This window comes from Anguilla anguilla, chromosome 9, assembly GCF_013347855.1.
Source record: "Anguilla anguilla isolate fAngAng1 chromosome 9, fAngAng1.pri, whole genome shotgun sequence".
NCBI classification, from domain to species: Eukaryota; Metazoa; Chordata; class Actinopteri; order Anguilliformes; family Anguillidae; genus Anguilla; species Anguilla anguilla.
Genome location: NC_049209.1, coordinates 54,323,000 through 54,341,472, shown reverse-complemented (window position 1 = coordinate 54,341,472; position 18,473 = coordinate 54,323,000). Strand labels below are relative to the sequence as shown.

General features: G+C 48.8%; 1 protein-coding gene, 1 long non-coding RNA gene and 8 other non-coding genes across 12 annotated transcripts in view; 1 reads left to right on the top strand and 9 right to left on the bottom strand.

The window, feature by feature from the left end:
• Positions 1-8,154, top strand: part of LOC118236509 — a 39,548-nt gene extending 31,394 nt beyond the window's left edge. The window contains exons 2-3 of the long non-coding RNA XR_004767053.1: positions 6,201-6,255; positions 7,486-8,154. This is a non-coding gene — a long non-coding RNA (uncharacterized LOC118236509). The remainder of the gene's footprint in view (positions 1-6,200; positions 6,256-7,485) is intronic.
• Positions 30-111, bottom strand: trnal-aag. The gene has a single exon. It is a non-coding gene; the product is annotated as a tRNA-Leu (tRNA).
• Positions 704-776, bottom strand: trnar-acg. The gene has a single exon. It is a non-coding gene; the product is annotated as a tRNA-Arg (tRNA).
• Positions 1,142-1,223, bottom strand: trnal-uag. The gene has a single exon. It is a non-coding gene; the product is annotated as a tRNA-Leu (tRNA).
• trnal-aag lies at positions 1,703-1,784 on the bottom strand. The gene has a single exon. It is a non-coding gene; the product is annotated as a tRNA-Leu (tRNA).
• trnar-acg lies at positions 2,317-2,389 on the bottom strand. The gene has a single exon. It is a non-coding gene; the product is annotated as a tRNA-Arg (tRNA).
• Positions 2,755-2,836, bottom strand: trnal-uag. The gene has a single exon. It is a non-coding gene; the product is annotated as a tRNA-Leu (tRNA).
• trnar-acg lies at positions 3,442-3,514 on the bottom strand. The gene has a single exon. It is a non-coding gene; the product is annotated as a tRNA-Arg (tRNA).
• On the bottom strand, positions 3,935-4,008 carry trnan-guu. Its single transcript has one exon. It is a non-coding gene; the product is annotated as a tRNA-Asn (tRNA).
• LOC118236508 (flavin-containing monooxygenase FMO GS-OX4) lies at positions 4,164-12,317 on the bottom strand. Of its 3 annotated transcripts, none has more exons than XM_035434954.1 (8): positions 12,215-12,317; positions 10,443-10,652; positions 9,779-9,917; positions 9,022-9,158; positions 8,493-8,545; positions 6,596-6,720; positions 5,435-5,752; positions 4,164-5,136 (listed from the first exon to the last, which is right to left on the bottom strand). In XM_035434954.1, the coding sequence occupies exons 1-8, from the start codon at positions 12,223-12,225 to the stop codon at positions 4,747-4,749; spliced, it is 1,383 nt and encodes a 460-aa protein (XP_035290845.1). In that variant the 5' UTR covers positions 12,226-12,317; the 3' UTR covers positions 4,164-4,746. The 3 variants fall into 3 exon arrangements, with proteins under 3 accessions (XP_035290845.1, XP_035290844.1, XP_035290846.1); XM_035434953.1 differs by lacking the exon at positions 12,215-12,317 and adding an exon at positions 11,820-12,208; XM_035434955.1 differs by lacking the exon at positions 12,215-12,317 and adding an exon at positions 11,717-11,848.
• Between the last annotated feature and the right edge of the window lie 6,156 nt (positions 12,318-18,473).

Genomic DNA, 18,473 nt, shown 5'->3' with positions numbered 1-18,473 from the left:
AATTCAGCTTTTGCATAAAGGATCCGTTTTGGCAGCGGTGGGATTCGAACCCACGCCTCCGAAGAGACTGGAGCCTTAATCCAGCGCCTTGGACCGCTCGGCCACGCTACCACGTTATTGTAGTTGTTTTCCTGCCTGTTTTTTTTTTTTTGCTGGCCTGTTTCCTGCATTTGCAGGCCTATTTCCTGAACTTTCTGGCCCATTTCCTGCATTTTCTGGCCTCTTTCCTGTAGTGCTGTCTTTTTTGTACATTTGCTGTTGAATTTTCTGGCCTGTGTGTAACATTTGCATGCCCATTTCCTGATATGGCTGGTCTGTTTCCAGCATTTTCTGACATGTTCCCTGCATTTGTTGACTGGTTCTCTGCATTTGCTGACCTGTTCCCTGCATTTGCTGACATGTTCCCTGCATTTGTTGACCTCTTTTCTGCATTTGCTGGCCTGTTTCCTGTATATGCTGTAAGGATGGAAAATGAAATCAGAGTAGGCCTGTATATTTACCATTGCTAAGTTTAGGGTTGGGTGTGTGAGAGGTACTTGCCAAGGGGACAGCGGGAGCAGGATCAGGTGATCTGACCTTATTTGTATTCAACTCATCTCAGTTTAACAGGGAATCACCGTCAGTCGTGATGTGAACTCATTTTTTTCTTTTGCAAACAGTAGTTGTACTCATGGGCTGTTAACTCACAATAGGCAAAAGCTAACGAGCCAGCCAGGAGTCGAACCTGGAATCTTCTGATCCGTAGTCAGACGCGTTATCCATTGCGCCACTGGCCCTCCTCTTGGAGCCCTTTTTTGGGTAATCATACGGACCCTGTCAGGCCACGACATTCTTTGTCGCCATGTGGCTTTTGATTGGCCAATTCTTTCCATTTCTTTCTATCCTGGCTTTCCGTTCCAAAGTCGCAAATAAATGAAAGAGTGGGCGGGCTTACCTGGGACTTTGGTTTCAATTTAAATCAATGGTCAACAAAGAGAAAATAAGACCAGAAGCAGAAATATGATCCAGGCACAGCCCGATCTACTCAGCATGCAGGGAGCAGTATCTTCAGATACTGCAGATCACTAGATTTCGGATGAGCACAGATACAGTTACAGCTACATGTGTTTTTAAATTCAGCTTTTGCATAAAGGATCCGTTTTGGCAGCGGTGGGATTCGAACCCACGCCTCCGAAGAGACTGGAGCCTAAATCCAGCGCCTTGGACCGCTCGGCCACGCTACCGTGTTATGGTATTGGTTTTCCTGCCTGTTTTTTTTTTTTTGCTGGCCTGTTTCCTGCATTTGCAGGCCTATTTCCTGAACTTTCTGGCCCATTTCCTGCATTTTCTGGCCTCTTTCCTGTAGTGCTGTCTTTTTTGTGCATTTGCTGTTCAATTATCTGGCCTGTGTGCAACATTTGCATTCCCATTTCCTGATCTGGCTGGTCTGTTTCCAGCATTTCCATTTCTTTCTATCCTGGCTTTCCGTTCAAAAGTCTCAAAAAGATGAAAGGGCGGGCGGGCTTTCCTGGGACTTTGGTTTCAATTTAAATCATAGGTCAGCAAAGGGAAAATAAGACCAGAAGCAGAAAACTGACCCAGCCACAGCCCGATCTACTCCGCATGCTGGAATCAGTATCTTCAGTTACTGCAGATCACTAGATTTCAGATGAGTACAGATACATGTGTTTCTAAACGCGGCGTTTGCATAAAGGAGCCGTATTGGCAGCGGTGGGATTCGAACCCACGCCTCCGAAGAGACTGGAGCCTTAATCCAGCGCCTTGGACCGCTCGGCCACGCTACCACGTTATTGTAGTTGTTTTCCTGCCTGTTTTTTTTTTTTGGCCTGCCTGTTTCCCGCATTTGCAGGCCTATTTCCTGTAGTGCTGTCTTTTTTGTGCATTTGCTGTTGAATTTTCTGGCCTGTGTGTAACATTTGCATGCCCATTTCCTGATATGGCTGGTCTGTTTCCAGCATTTTCTGACCTGTTCCCTGCATTTGTTGACTGGTTCTCTGCATTTGCTGACCTGTTCCCTGCATTTGCTGACATGTTCCCTGCATTTGCTGGCCTGTTTTTTCCTGTATATGCTGTAAGGATGGAAAATGAAATCAGAGTAGGCCTGTATATTTACCATTCCTAAGTTTAGGGTTGGGTGTGTGAGAGGTACTTGCCAAGGGGACAGCGGGAGCAGGATCAGGTGATCTGACCTTATTTGTATTCAACTCATCTCAGTTTAACAGGGAATCACCGTCAGTCGTGATGTGAACTCATTTTTTTCTTTTGCAAACAGTAGTTGTACTCATGGGCTGTTAACTCACAATAGGCAAAAGCTAACGAGCCAGCCAGGAGTCGAACCTGGAATCGTCTGATCCGTAGTCAGACGCGTTATCCATTGCGCCACTGGCCCTCCTCTTGGAGCCCTTTTTTGGGTAATCATACGGACCCTGTCAGGCCACGACATTCTTTGTCGCCATGTGGCTTTTGATTGGCCAATTCTTTCCATTTCTTTCTATCCTGGCTTTCCGTTCCAAAGTCTCAAATAAATGAAAGAGTGGGCGGGCTTACCTGGGACTTTGGTTTCAATTTAAATCAATGGTCAACAAAGAGAAAATAAGACCAGAAGCAGAAATATGATCCAGGCACAGCCCGATCTACTCAGCATGCAGGGAGCAGTATCTTCAGATACTGCAGATCACTAGATTTCGGATGAGCACAGATACAGTTACAGCTACATGTGTTTTTAAATTCAGCTTTTGCATAAAGGATCTGTTTTGGCAGCGGTGGGATTTGAACCCACGCCTCCGAAGAGACTGGAGCCTAAATCCAGCGCCTTGGACCGCTCGGCCACGCTACTGTGTTATGGTATTTGTTTTCCTGCCTGTTTTTTTTTTTTTTGCTGCCCTGTTTCCTGCATTTGCAGGCCTATTTCCTGAACTTTCTGGCCCATTTCCTGCATTTTCTGGCCTCTTTCCTGTAGTGCTGTCTTTTTTGTGCATTTGCTGTTCAATTATCTGGCCTGTGTGTAACATTTGCATGCCCATTTCCTGATCTGGCTGGTCTGTTTCCAGCATTTTCAGACCTGTTCCCTGCATTTGTTGACTGGTTCTCTGCATTTGCTGACCTGTTCCCTGCATTTGCTGACATGTTCCCTGCATTTGTTGACCTCTTTTCTGCATTTGCTGGCCTGTTTTTTCCTGTATATGCTGTAAGGATGGAAAATGAAATCAGCGTAGGCCTGTATATTTACCATTGCTAAGTTTAGGGTTGGGTGTGTGAGAGGTACTTGCCAAGGGGACAGCGGGAGCAGGATCAGGTGATCTGACCTTATTTGTATTCAACTCATCTCAGTTTAACAGGGAATCACTGTCAGTCGTGATGTGAACTCATTTTTTTCTTTTTTCTTTTTTGCAAACAGTAGTTGTACTCATGGGCTGTTAACTCACAATAGGCAAAAGCTAACGAGCCAGCCAGGAGTCGAACCTGGAATCTTCTGATCCGTAGTCAGACGCGTTATCCATTGCGCCACTGGCCCTCCTCTTGGAGCCCTTTTTTTGGGTAATCATACGGACCCTGTCAGGCCACGACATTCTTTGTCGCCATGTGGCTTTTGATTGGCCAATTCTTTTCATTTCTTACTATCCTGGCGTTCCAAAGTCTCAAAAAGATGAAAGGGTGGGTGGGCTTGGGACTTTGGGACCTTCATATGCATTTGAATTTTCTGGCCTGTGTGCAACATTTGTATGATCACTTCCTGGACTTGCTGACCTGTTTCCTACTTTCCCTGGTCAGCATTTTCTTCTGCAGGGGCAGGGTGTGTGCAGGGCTAAAGCCATTGGGCCCGCATCATGCCACAGGGGTGGGATTACTGCATGTGTACGTGTACAGGTTTACCGCCATCGTGACCTCTCCGAGCCCTGGCCACTGATTTAATTTTAAAAAATGGAAGCAGTCACGTCCCTGGGTGGGCTCGAACCACCAACCTTTCGGTTAACAGCCGAACGCGCTAACCGATTGCGCCACAGAGACAGTGGCATGCCATTTTTGAGAGCAGATTCCCAGCCATGGGTGTAAATTCCGCAATTTTAAACTACAGAGAAATGCAAAATGACACGAGATCACTTGGAAGCAGTTACTTTTTAAATCATACATCATGGATAAAATTCAAATAATCAAACAAGACATTTAATTGCAATTAATTTTATTATTGTTTGGACTATGTCTACCTGATCCTATTTTTTAAAAAAACCTCTCTCGCATTTTCTTCTGAAACGTCTTTTGCGTTGGCATTTTGAAAAACACTATGATTTTCAAAGCTTTAATTATCTAAAAATTTGTTTCATTATCCTTTTCATATTTTATGTTTAAACACAATACTTGCTTTAATGTTAGGTAGGAATACATTTCCACTATGATCTCTGTACCTTTGAAAACAATGACTGAATGTTTTCAAAAGGTTTTGAACATCCATCAGGTGTTATGCTGAGCTCTCTAAAAGCACATTATCATGGCTTTTCTCACAGGAGCGTTAACCTCAGTCTTGCCACCTACTCAGTTTCTGTGTTGAAATCACTAATTGAGCCTGTTCACTAGAACTGTTACGTTCAGCTGCTGTGAAACAAAATGGCCATGAGCCAAAGAAGAGGTCAGGTGTTTGTGAGGGTGTGTGCGTGGATGCACACACACATGGATGTATGCGTGTGTGCGGTCGCAGCTATTGTGGATTCGCGCTTGTTGCATTCAGTGTCCCTTATCTGCTCCAGGGTTTTAATCCACATTTCTCTCCAACCTCTCCTTCTCCTGTGTCTCAGTCACTCTGTCCCAGTCCTCCGGCCTGTTAGGCTGCAGTTCCACCTCTTCCCACTGCGTGTCACTGATGAGTCGATAGTTCAGCTGCCTGTATTTCTGCGGGTGTCTCTGCCTCTGTTGCCGCACTTCCTCATACAGACTCTGAGTGACGGGGGGAGGGGGGCTGAACCCCCCCATGCCTGCCAGGGCCTGGTAGTACTCCCACTGGCTCCACTCCAAATTGAGCAGGTGCTGGGGCTTCACCCCCTCCGCCAGCTTCCTCTCCATCTCTCTCTGGACCTCCTCCTCCATCTCTGCCTTCGAGGGCAGGGAAACGGTGCCCTCTAGTACCGCCAGAGCAAACTGCACCTGCATAGAGACAGAGAGAGGGGGAGAGGGAGAGAGAGAGGGGGTGGGGGCCGGAAGAGTGGACAGACGGCAGGAGAGAATGAGAGAAAGAGAAGGAGAGAGAAAGAGAGGGCGTGAGAATGACAGGAAAGTACAGGAACAGACAGACAAAGGCAGAGATCAAGAGCAGGAGAGAGAGCGGGAAGGAGAGGTGGGGAGAATAGAGGCACATGCAGACTTTGAGAGTTTGTAAGTAAGCCGTTAGTAATAATAGTATGACTCTGCCCGGAAGGGCGTGGCCGAGTGGGCGGGGCCTGACCTGCGAATGGAAGTGGGGGAAGGGGCAGATGACCTTGCACACGCCTACGATGAAGAGGGAGGGGCAGGCAGGCGGCAGCAGGTGCTTGTAGAGCGGGGAGACCAGGTGAGTCTGCACCTGTAGGCCCAGCTGCGTCGGGTCCAGGAAGGGGTAGCTGAACCTGTAGCCTGTACAGAGCAGGAGCACTTGGGGGTGGGCCACTTCCCCGTCCTGAAACTGCACTGCCCCGTCCTTCAGCACCCTGCACACCGGGGGGGCCTGCTGGATCTGGGGGGGCAGGGGGAACTGCAGGGGGGGTCTGCCGTGACTCAGAGTGACCTGGAAGGCAGGGGGGGGGGGGGTGTTTAAAAAGTGCCTGAGGTGTGGTGCATAAGAGCAGAGTGGTGTGATTCAGGAAGGGGCTTGGCAGTGTGACTCATCCCGCTAAGCTGGGGAACTCGCGCTCCTCAAAAAACCTGCAAATTTTAACAAAAAGTGAAGGAGCTAAAAGTGCTTCAAAAGAACATTTTTTACAGAGGTGCTTTAAAAGTTAAGTTCTTGGATTTACATTTCTTCTGAGAGATGATCCTGAAAAGCTTCCTGTCCTGTGCTGTTTCCTAAGGGATTGATCCTGGGTCAGATTTCCCGTTTTTCCTGGAATAGTTGTGTTTGGGGAAAAGCTGATCCTGGAGCAGGGTTTATTTTCAGGGACATTGAGGATGCTTTTATAGTGTTTTACTGACTGCCTGGAATGTCACAGATTTAGACTAACAGAAAGTTTTTACAGGTCTTGTATTTGTGTGAATGGGACCTTGAAAGGACTTCCTACAAGCATGAGGGAGGTAAGTTTGGGAACCCAGCCAGACATGGGAGGGGGTCCAGCGTGTGGAGGCATCCCATTTTTGGGCATTGAATCCATTCGAAATGAGGAGAAAATCACAAAAAAATATTTTCATGTAAGGAAATATGAGCTACACTGTATTTGAAAAGCTGTCATTATCACAATATCAGTGTGTTTCTCACATTTTCTCTCATTGGTTAAAATACTTTATTAGATTCACATTACCGCTTCTACTCAATGCTTTGGAAAGATCTAGTGTCTGCTTTTCATACAAATGTACCAACTTCAGCAGAGACTGGATGTGGAGACTGGGACACAGGAAAAAGCGGGGGTGGGGTCACCTGGGCGTTGACGCTTGCTAGTTCAAAGGAGATGTCCAATCCTGACGGTCCCGCCCCCAGCACCACCACTGATTGGCCAGCGAAAGGGTCTGGGTAGCGATAGGAGTGGCTGTGTAACAGGGTGCCTGTAGGGAGCGACAGAGAGGAGCAGCCTCAGGCCCTGATCCTAGTGAACAAATTCAGCCAAACACAGAAAAACTTTTCACAATCTGCATACAGCACATACCCAGCCAGAATAATGTGTTGTACTGGGTACACTTACAAGAGAGTGCTCCTCAAAGCTTGACAAAGACCTCCTAATGACGTAGGTCTAATGAGCTCATCTCCTGTTTCATATGAAAAGTACACAAGTCTGGCATCCATGGATTTTGTCCACCACAATTTTGTGATTTCAAATTCGGGTCGTACGCATATTTGTGCAAGTGCCTGTCCTCTGTTAGTCCAGCACGGCAGTATGTCCGCGGTGTTCCCACCTTTTAAACTTAATGTTGAGTTGGCGTACACTGTGATTTTTGTGCGTTTCCCTGTGCCTTAATCTCCTATAGTTCATTGCCAATCCTGGCTATGATACTTCACCTGTACCTTAATGAGCATCTTATTCACCCGTATCTTTAGTAGTAATATTATTTGAATTGCATTGCAAACCCAAATATGAAGACTGGTTTTTTGGTTTTAAAAAAGTTGGATCAAGCTGTCTTTACAGCATTTATTAACATCGCAATAATCATAAGACATAAGAACAACGTATGCGCCTGATGAAATTTGGAGAAAATTTCCTTTAATTCTCCAGAGGAGGAACAGCCAACCTTAAAGGCATTCAGAGGAGCACAGAGGAGAAAAAAGCACACTAAAGCTCACACTCGGGATGATCGGTGTTGTCCTTTCTTCAGTGGCTACCCAAGAAAATGAGCCTGGAGGATTGCAGCTATACCCAAGAAAACGAGCCTGGAGGACTGCGGCTATACCCAAGAAAATGAGCCTGGAGGATTGCAGCTATACCCAAGAAAACGAGCCTGGAGGACTGCGGCTATACCCAAGAAAATGAGCCTGGAGGATTGCAGCTATACCCAAGAAAACAAGCCTGGAGGACTGCGACTATACCCCAGAAAACGAGCCTGGAGGACTGCAGCTATACCCAAGACAACAAGCCAGGAGGACTGCGGCTATACCCAAGAAAATGAGCCTGGAGGATTGCAGCTATACCCAGAAAACGAGCCTGGAGGACTGCAGCTATACCCAAGACAACAAGCCAGGAGGACTGCGACTATACCCAAGAAAACGAGCCTGGAGGACTGCAGCTATACCCAAGACAACAAGCCAGCAGGACTGCAGCTATACCCAAGAAAACAAGCATTCCACTCACACCGCGCAGATAAACGTATAAAAATGACCTCAAATGGTCGCCGAGATCGCGGCCAGATAGCGGTATTGCTGCCATCGCTACCGTGGCCTTTTGCTTTCAAACAGCGCTGCGATGATGGAGTGCGCGGAACCAATCTTCACCATCTCGAAATATGATTCAGCCACCCTGACAGAGACAGAGTGCCTAAAATCTCACATCTCGGCAGGGGCACGATGCTCTGCGAAATATTGATTTTCTGGAACGAGTCGCGCCTGGGTTATTCTCCCACCCACTTCTAGGGCAGCGACTCTTCGCTTGAACACAAACCAACTTCTGTTTGATTAGAGGTCTGAGTGTTTGAAATAAAAAATGAGCACTGGTGTGAAATCTGGCTGGGGCTTGAGAGCTGTCGTTACGGTTCAGGGGTACTGCTGAGAGTGGCAGACTCTTAAGGCCCCAAGGAGGTTAAAACACAAAGACAGACAAAAACATGCAGGTAGAACAGTCACCCTCACAGACAGGCAGAGAAACAGACAAACAGGTGTGCAGCTGCACCTTTAAAGTGTTCCAGTCCTGGGATGGAGGGCAGGTGGGGGTCAGAGTAATGACTGCAGAGAGAAAGAGTTCAAAGGTCAGAGGTCAGCATGATTATATATCACAGGTTGCCTGAAATAACCAGATAGTCGGCTGGATGTTTGCAATGGTCAAAACTTCGCTGCCAGTGCTGAGGTTGAGTGTTCTGATTTGCTGGCTGCACTGGCAGGGTAGCAGCAGCCAATAGTGCTGGACTTTCCGGAACGAGGGAAAAGTGTACCAGGTGGAAGGAATGTGAAAGTTGGCAGTTTGGTCTTGAGTATGAATCATCTGTGACAGCAGTCAGGGCCGTTCCCCAGTGCTCGTACACGCCTCCCTGTGCTCGGAGTACGGACCCTCTGCACGCCCGCTAAAAGGGTCAGCTCCGCGGTTTTTCTCCATGGCTGAGATCGGCGTATCTGACTGTTTCTGGCTGCCTGGGGTTCTCAGATTGATGGCAGGATGGGTTTTTTGCCCCCCCGCTGTGGGGCAGACGTTTCGCCCCTCTTACCCGTTGCATACAAACACGGCGTCGAACGTCTCTGTCCTTCGTCCACACTGCCCACCTGATGATGTCACCTCCCACGTCAGCTTTCCCTCCCCCGTCTCCATGGTGACTGGCTTCACTTCCTCCACCACTGTTTCAAACTGAGCACATGGGATGTATATTTATCATCGTGTCCATAATCAAAAACAGAAAAAAACAGCCAAAATGACTATTAATTTTCCATTAGTGTTCTGGTTTTAACTGGGTTTGATGCTTATGCAGGTGTATTTAAAGCTTGCGTGGAACATATGAATATTCGAACCTGCATTGTTAGATGAAATGACCCCTGTCTTGGGTTCCTTTCCTTAAGCAGACCAGGCTAGAAATGTGGGTAAAATTATGGGAGGGAAGTTCACAACTGACACCTATGTGGCAGAACTTCGATGTGAGCGAGGGGTGTCGCCATGGTGATGGCACCTGGATGCCAGGGGTGTCATCATAATGACTACCTGGATGTGAGAGGTGTTGCCATGGTGATGGTACCTGGATGTAAAGGGCATTGGCATAGTGACAGTACCAAGACGTAAGGGGTGTTGCCGTGGTGACAGTACCCAGATGTGAGGGGTGTTGCCGTGGTGACAGTACCCGGATGTGAGGGGTGTTGCCATAGCGGCAGTACCCGGATGTGAGGGGTGTTGTCATTGTGACAGAATCCAGATATGAGGGGTGTTGCCATAGCGACAGTATCCGGATGTGAGGGGTGTTGCCATGGCGACAGTACCCGGATGTGAGGGGTGATACCGTAGTGCTGACTGTATCTCTCCAGGTATCGCAGCACTTCCTGATGGGGCAGAAAGGAGGGCAGCTGGGGGTCAAAGGGGAAATCTGGGAACATCATGACCTCCTTGGGCAGGTTGGTCCTGCAGGGAGGGGAGGGGGGGGCAGGAGGGTGTGTCAAATCAAATATAAGAACAAGCTCACAGTCTCTTCACAGGCTAAAGTCACTATAGCAACCTACAGCCAAGCATGATATTGGGAACACAAGAATGTTCTGTGTCCACCTGGGATTCTGAATGCGTCATTATTTACAGTAGTTAGTGTACTGCCCAAGTTGTGCATGTGTGATAAAAACTTGCAGGGTGCAGCCAAACCTAGAATAGAATAGTAGAATAGAATAAATCTGGCCTTTAAGATGACTGTGGTTTCAGAACAGTTTTCCTGCTGTTTTGCTGGTGTGTGAAGAACATGTCCTGTATTCAGGTGAGGCCTGTGCCTGTGTGCTCAGGTGAACCCTGTACTTGTGTGCTCAGGTACCTTTGTGCTCAGGTGAGCCCTGTGCCTGTGTGCTCAGGTGAGCCCTGTACCTTGTGCTCAGGTACCTGTGTGCTCAGGTGAGGCCTGTACCTGTGTGCTCAGGTACCTGCGTGCTCAGGTGAGGCCTGTACCTGAGGTCCCGGTACATGCTGCTATGAATGGGCAGTCCGTTTTCATGGCAGCCTGTGCAGTCCTCGTACACCCAGGTCCCGCCCACCGCGCTGGAGAGCTCGTACACTACCGGGGGCCGGAAAACGCCCTGGCGGGACAGGATGTGGCGAGCGGCGCAAAGCCCCGCCCCCCCGGCGCCCACGACCGCCACGCGCAGCTGCCCCGACATCCTGCGGGGGGCAGCACAGGAACGACGGTGGAGCATTCCGGAAGGTTCTCACACGACTTTCCCCACATGGGATCAAGCAGAAGCAACCAGTGGGGCTACACTCTACATTTGCAAAACTTTCTCTGCTGCGATTTTCACATGAAGACATTAGAAAAATGTGCGTCTGCATCCGCCTGTTTATGGTTTTATAAAGATTCATGCACCCTGTAAGTGTTAACAACCCAACAACACCAAATCCAGGAATCCAGCAACCCACCACATAGCCTACTAGTGCAGAGTCTCACTTTCACTTCCCCGTTTCAATTTCAAATTCAGAAAAAGAACATTCAAAAACCACAGAATGGAGGAGTGTGAATTAATTCAAAGGTTTGTTATTCAAGCACGGTATTTATTTTTATGTACAAAAAAATACATATTTATTGCTAATTAACTGAAATAGCAGTATACAGTCTGTCTTTGTTCTGAAAACACCGGAGCACACAAGCGCGTGTGCATGCTGGTTTGCGTGCGTGCACGCGAAAGGGGGGGGGGGGGGGGGGGAAGAGAAGTGCGATTACGTGTTTTGGTTTTTTTTGTCGGGTGAATTTCTCGCGTAAAAATAACGATTACTGAAACAGCACAATTATTGATTTTTAACTTGAATCATGTATTACTTTTATGTTGGAAAATACATCCGAATGTCGATGTAGACTACACACGCCTTGAAATGCGAGCCGATAAATAATAATACAACCAAGTGTGACGTTGGTATAGGCTAGACCGAAATTATTTAACGATTTTCAATGCACTTGCACCAATTATATTAGAAAAAAGCAGTACAAACGTCAGTGTCACTAGGCCTTGGTCTACCTATCGAAAGGGCCGGATCAAACTCGAATTCGTTTTTTAAAAGTATACCAAGACACAATCCATTCAGATTCAACTGCAGATCGAAGTTTTAGACTTAAACGAATGATAGAAAATATGATAAATGAATGATAGAAAAGATAAACCGAAACAGTGATGGGGTTTTCAGCTTCGGAGAGAAGAGACAGAATTAAGATACAAAACTAACAAAAAGCAAACCTCGCTTCCGCGACGGGGTTCTTCTTTCGTCGAAACCCCGGTGTTTTTACACAACTCTGACAACCGGAAAGTGAACTTTGTCTTTGTATAAATTAGCTATTACCTGCACTTTGTGACGCGGACACGCTCAACCTCAGCGCTGGAGTAACGAGTCTGACTCAGTGTTACAGGCTGCATTCGCTCGCCGACAAATGTTTTTGAACGAACAACGGTGCCAGTGAAAATGCACTATGCCCCCAAGCAGTGTTAAATTGAGAGGGATTTATCGGCTCGTTTGGTCTTTCAGAAGGATCAGGGCATGATCATCTTTCAACGGGCCAATGGTGAGAGCGACGGAAAAGTACCATACATTATATACGAAAAAATATCTCGCTAACTTGATCAGATACTGTTCACTAAACACGTCCTGACAAAATAATAATTTAAGACTGCGGACAATGACGACCAAAATAAAGGTTCTATGCAATTGGTCAGGTGATTAAGAACTTAATACTGCACCCAGTTCCCATTCCTCGTTCTCCACTTCCGCCTAGCAGCGTGCACCCAGCTGCTTGCAATTAGAAAACAGCGTTTTCGTCATCTTCCCGTGCTGTTTCCCGTATGTGCCTACACAAGTGCTCGTGACCATGTATATCTGTGCGACTACACGCACGCTGTAGACGAAATATACAGAATTAGCGGCGTTTTTTTGATGATGTTTTGGCTATACTGGTGGAACAGAGGAGAAGTCTGAAAGAGAGGATGATGATGGTGATATTGATGATGATTGCCACGTGGGGGGATAGTTTACTGCGTGTAACTGAAAGCCTGAATTGTCCTTTGGAAGCTAAAATAGTCATATTATTCCCTTTCTCTGGGTAATCTTGCTCATATATTCTTATTTTTCAGGGTATGTTAATATTTCTTAGGGTACATTAATATTTCTTTATAATGTATAGTAATATTTCTGAAGCTATATTAATCTTTCTCAGGGTATATTAATCTTAATGAGGCTATATTTACTTTTTACTTTTCTCAGGTATAATATTTCTCAGGGTATATTCATCCTTTTCAGGGTAAGTTAATGTTACCTGCAGCATAGGTGTCTTGATGCTTGACACTCCAAGTTTACCTGAGTTATCAGCATTCTGATCCAATCAAATGAGTAAAATGAGATAAACAGACATTTATTTCATTGTGGCAAAACTAACACCACAGTAATTGGTTGTTCACATTAAATACATTTTGTTTAGGACAAATTTAGATCCTGGGTGGACAGCTCCCCTGGTTTGCGTTTCCACCAATTACCCCAGGCTCTAATTGGCTAATTGGGTGAGCACCCCAACACGGTTTCAACGGGTAAAACACTTAATGCAGGGACAGAAGAACAGAGTTCGGCTGTCATTCACGAAACGTGCTAAACTGTCGGAGCACGCTAGTGACTGGACTGATCAAATAATGAAGATCAGACGTTTGCATGAAACGCAGACACATCCCTGATGCCGAAGGGCTGATAGAAGACTGCAGTGCGCCACGCAGGTGACCGTTCGCACGGATAAATCCTGACAGGAAAGGGAACCTGGAGAGTTTCCCACCTGAGCCTGTTGCTCTCGTTGCAGACGCATCCAGACCACAGACTGAAATACTGACTCCTGAGACGCTAACGGCTAACGGGCCTAGCGCACGCGGCCGAGGCCTGGTCAGCAGCGAAGCGCCACCGCAGTGTGTTTTTATTTAAAGGGGGGCAGGCCGTCCGTCCTCCTGCCATATATATTATTTGGTGTTATTCATACGGAGAGGAGAGCAGAGAGGGTAGCCGATAGAGAAGGGATGCCTTGGGGGGCGGGGGGTTATTTACGGTTCGGGAGCTGGCTGCTCTATAGATTCCTCTACCCGTCCCGGCAGTGTTTTTAGGTGAATGTGGAACGCACCGGTTATTTGCGCTCCCTCTTTACCTGAGCAACCAGTTTTTCCTCTTTCCCCCCAGACAGCTTCAGGCGGTAGAGACTCTGTCCAGCGTGTGAGTTTTCGAGCAGCACTATGTCCCGTCTGTGTTCCACTGGCCCTGGCCTGGAGCACACATTCTGGGGCCTGGAGCACACATTCTGGGGCATGGAGCACACATTCTGGGGCCTGGAGCACACATTCTGGGGCGTGGAGCACACATTCTGGGGCCTGGAGCACACATTCTGGGGCATGGAGCACACATTCTGGGGCCTGGAGCACACATTCTGGGGCCTGGAGCACACATTCTGGGGCCTGGAGCACACATTCTGGGGCCTGGAGCACACATTCTGGGGCGAGCGCCATGTGCGGTACTGGAGCAGGACCCGTCCCCAGGTCCCAGCAGATCGAGCGGTACCGAGCGCACGCCCTTAAAGTCTGATCAGCAGTGCGGCGCTGATCGGGGCTGAGATGGGGAATCTCTCCCTGCAAAACAAGAAAAATCTGAGGGCGGTTTGGCAGAAATGTATTCCACACACACACATAAAAAAAAGCTTTCATCAAACACAAAAGCAGCTTGTCTTAGTCACATCCTAAAAGCCCTGTGAATGTGGTATGGTCTTTGCCTCGCAAGGCACAAATAACTGTAAATACGAGGTAAAAAGGAAAGGGGGGGGGGGGGGGGGCTTTGTTTTGATAAAGTGGAAAAGCACAGCCGTCCGCCAACATGCATTTTTGTGAAATTCCACTGGATGGCAGCACAGAGTCATATCTGAAATGGAGTATTGTATGGCGGTGTTGTGAGTCATAGTAATAATAGCTATTGATAGGTGTGTGTGTTTGGGGGTAGAGCGGAGGAATTTTATGTGGGGGGGGGGGGGGGTGTAAAATGACAAGTAAGAAGAAAAGTGTTCCCAGCAAGCGAAGATTTGCTGAAGCGCGATAAGGAGAGATGGAGGTTTTTTGTATAACTGGGATTAATGTTGTGCGTGGGGGCTATGGCTTCTGAGGGAGAGAGAGCGAGAGAAACAGGGAGCGAGAGAGAGCGAGAGAAACAGGGAGCGAGAGAGAAATTGAAAGAGTGCCAGGGTGATTCAACCTTTTTTATTTTACATTCAGAGTCAGTCGCTTCCCAGCACTTGACGGCGTCATCCTGGCCGAATGACACACCGCCCCCCCCCCCCCCGGACCCCCCCATAGCAGAGGAGGGCTGCTGCTGGTAGCGGTAATAACAGTTATTATGATAACAATAATGGCCAACTTCCCATGTCAGTTTCATTCGCGTGCGGAGTCGCCCCGTACCCCAGCGGAAAGATCAGCCCCTATGCACGACGCCTCGAAGAGGGGGGGCCCGCCCTGAATCACACACGCCCCCCCACAGCCCCCACTCCCTCAAACGCATCCCCCACCCCCTCAAACGCATCTCCCACAGCCCTCACCGTGCGCGTACCGTCCGTGTCAAACTGCCCGCCCACAGTTCCACCCTCATTGGTCGTTGCTCCTGGTTAGCGAATTTAAAAAAAAAGAAACCAGAGTTCCTCTCTCACCTTCGCTGAGGAGAGAACTGAAAGGTAGGGGGGGGGGTGGCTGACAGGCGAGGTTGTTGATGCCTGTGGCCCCCGTTCAGTTTCCTCCCTCCCCATTCTCCATCCAAACAATCGAGTTCAACAGCATCATCGTTTGCCCCGTGACAGCTCCCCTCCACATGCCTCATGCCCAAATATAGCCCTACCTCAAGGGGGGGACGGGGGGACGGGGGGGTGGGGTGGGGTGGGGGCGGGGGAGAAATGAGCTTGTGCAGAAGCCAGGACTTCTACTGAGACAATGAAGCAGGGAGAAAAAACACTAAAGCTTTCACACAAACACCACAGAACAACACTGCAGATCAACACTATAGAACAACACTGCAGATCAACACTTTAGAACAACACCACAGAACAACACTGCAGATCAACACTATAGAACAACACTGCAGATAAACACTTTAGAACAACTCCACAGAACAACACTGCAGATCAACACTATAGAACAACACTGCAGATCAACACTTTAGAACAACTCCACAGAACAACACTGCAGATCAACACTATAGAACAACACTGCAGATCAACGCTATAGAACAGCTCCACAGAACAACACTGCAGATCAGCACCACAGCTGAAACTTCTCCCACACTGAAACCCCTTCTATGCTGAAACTCCTCCCACACTGAAACGGAGAACCTCCCATGCTGAAACTCCTCCCATGCTGAAACCCCTCCCATAATGAAACTCCTCCCACACTGAAACCCCTCCCACACCGAAACACCTTGCACGCTGCAGCCCCTCCCACTCTGAAGCCCCTCCCATGCTGTGTAATGCTGTGAGTTGGTGGGGTATGGAGTGTAAGTGCAAGGCCTTGGCTGCTGGACACACCGGCTCCTCACGCAGTACCTAGCACCTCCCAGGACTCTAGCCTGCAACCCCCTGGGTTAAGAGTGCATGGCTTTACCTTCTCACCCAGACAGGGAGTAGCAGCAGTTCCTGAATTAAAGCCATGTGTGTGTGTGCACTAGTGTGCAGGTGTGTGTGTGTGTGCGCATGTGTGTGTGAGCAATTGTGTGTGTGTGTACAAATTTTCAACTAGAGGCAAAAAGCCCTTTATAGCCCAGCAATTCCTATATTTTGCCATGTGGGAATTCTGCAGTAGAGGGCGCCACTGAGGCGGGTGGAGGGGAGGGCAGCGGCTCAGTTCTGCATGGCTTCCTGTCCTGGTGCCCCCTCTACAGACAGACGCACGCGCGCACACACACACACACACACACACACACACCCTCTCTCTCACACACACACACACACCCTCTCTCACACAGACACACACACACACACCCTCTCTCACACAGACACACACACACACACACTCTATCGTGCGCACACACGCACACCCTCTCACACACACACACACACACTCACGCTCTCTCACACACACACACTGGGACACATGGACACAAACGCACACCCTCTCACACACGCACGCCCTCTCACACGTGCACACACACACATGCGCTATCACACACACACACGCACACACACAGACACTCTATCATGCACACAGGTTCGCACGAGTCCGGTGTACGTCATTGTATCCCCGTTTTGGAAAGTTCCTACAGCCCCACCCCCACCCCTGTTCTGATCGTGGGGAGGGGGGGGAATAATTGTGGAAAGGTGGTCTTTTAGTGTGTAAACTCACAAGGGGGGGGCGGGTAACTGTGGAAAGGTGGGCTCTTAGCGTGTCAACTCACGGGGGGGGGGGGGGGGGGGTAATTGTGGAAAGGTGGGCTCTTAGTGTGTAAACTCATGGGGGGGGGTAATTGTGGAAAGGTGGGCTCTTAGTGTGTAAACTCACGGGGGGGGGGTAATTGTGGAAAGGTGGGCTCTTAGTGTGTAAACTCACGGGGGGGGTAATTGTGGAAAGGTGGGCTCTTAGTGTGTAAACTCATGGCAGCGCAGCAGGGTGCGTGGGGGGGGGTGCATGGGGGCGGGCCTTAATTACAGGAAGTAGATGAAGGAACAGAAGGAGTGCCATTAGGGGCAGGAGCTGAGAGCACAGCAGCCATTAGAGAGACGCTAAATTAAGCTAATTTACATTCAGGGGGGAGAGAGAGAGAGAGCAGGGAGAGGAGAGAGGGTAGAGAGAGAGGGGAGAGAGTGGGGGAGAGGAGAGAGAGAGGGGTAGAGTGGGGGAGAAAGAGGGGGAGAGGGAACTCAAGAGAGAGAGGGGGGTGGAGTGGGGAAGAGAGAGAGAGGGGAGAGAGGGGGGGAGAGTGGGGGAGAGAGGGAGCGCAAGAGAGAGAGTGAGAGGAAGAGACAGAGCAGGAGAGTGGGGGGGAAGAGAGGGAGGGAGAGACAGAGAGGGAGGGAGAGAGAGAGAAGGGGATGATGACGTGTGGGCTGTATTGGGGATATGAGTCAAGCCCCTGCAGAATTAAGATGGATAAGAGGCACTGGAGCACAAAGCACCCTGGGAGAAACAGAGAAGGGAGTGGCTTAATCCCCGGCCCTGCCCTGCCAATGGGGACACGCCCTCAGACCAGCTTCAGTTTCCGTGGACAACTGTCCTCAGCCACGCCCACCAGAGAATTACCAAAATCACCAAAGTCACAAGATTTCTTGTCCAAAGAAATGAAATGTAGACCTGGACATTTGTCCTGTACAGAACTACAGTTACAGACCACACAGAAGCGCAGGGTCCTGTACAGAACTACAGTTACAGACCACACAGAAGCGCAGGGTCCTGTACAGAACTAAAGTTACAGACCACACAGAAGCGCAGGGTCCTGTACATGACTGCAGTTACAGACCACACAGAAGCGCAGGGTCCTGTACATGACTACAGTTACAGACCACACAGAAGCGCAGGGTCCTGTACAGAACTACAGTTACAGTCCACACAGAAGTGCAGGGTCCTGTACAGAACTACAGCTACAGACCACACAGAAGCGCAGGGTCCTGTACAGAACTACAGTTACAGTCCACACAGAAGCGCAGGGTCCTGTACAGAACTACAGTTACAGACCACACACAGGTCCTGTAAAGAGTTAGTGCAACTAATGGCGGCTAAAGAAGAGCAGAGTGTGTGTGGACTGAATGCAGGCGTGAGCCTCTTAGCGAAAGCTCCTCTCTGGACCAGCCTGGGCCGCGGCTAAACCAACACGCGCTTTAAAATGTCAAATCGCAGCTTCCGGCAGCTTTAGGGACTCTGGCATGCTGCCATTCTGCGACCCACAAACCTGCTCTGACATTTTAAAACTTCTGCCAAACTGCCGCAAATTCGCTGTTTCAGACGTACGGGGTCC

Bases quoted from the DNA above. Each gene is read 5' to 3' on its own strand.
- LOC118236508 (XM_035434953.1), bottom strand. From the start codon at position 11,893: ATGCAGCCTGTAACACTGAGTCAGACTCGTTACTCCAGCGCTGAGGTT. The intron at 9,918-10,442 runs GTACAGGCCTCA...CCCTCCCTGCAG, and splicing joins AGCATGTACCGGGACCTCAG to GACCAACCTGCCCAAGGAGG. The intron at 5,753-6,595 runs GTGACCCCACCC...CCTGCCTTCCAG, and splicing joins TAGCAAGCGTCAACGCCCAG to GTCACTCTGAGTCACGGCAG.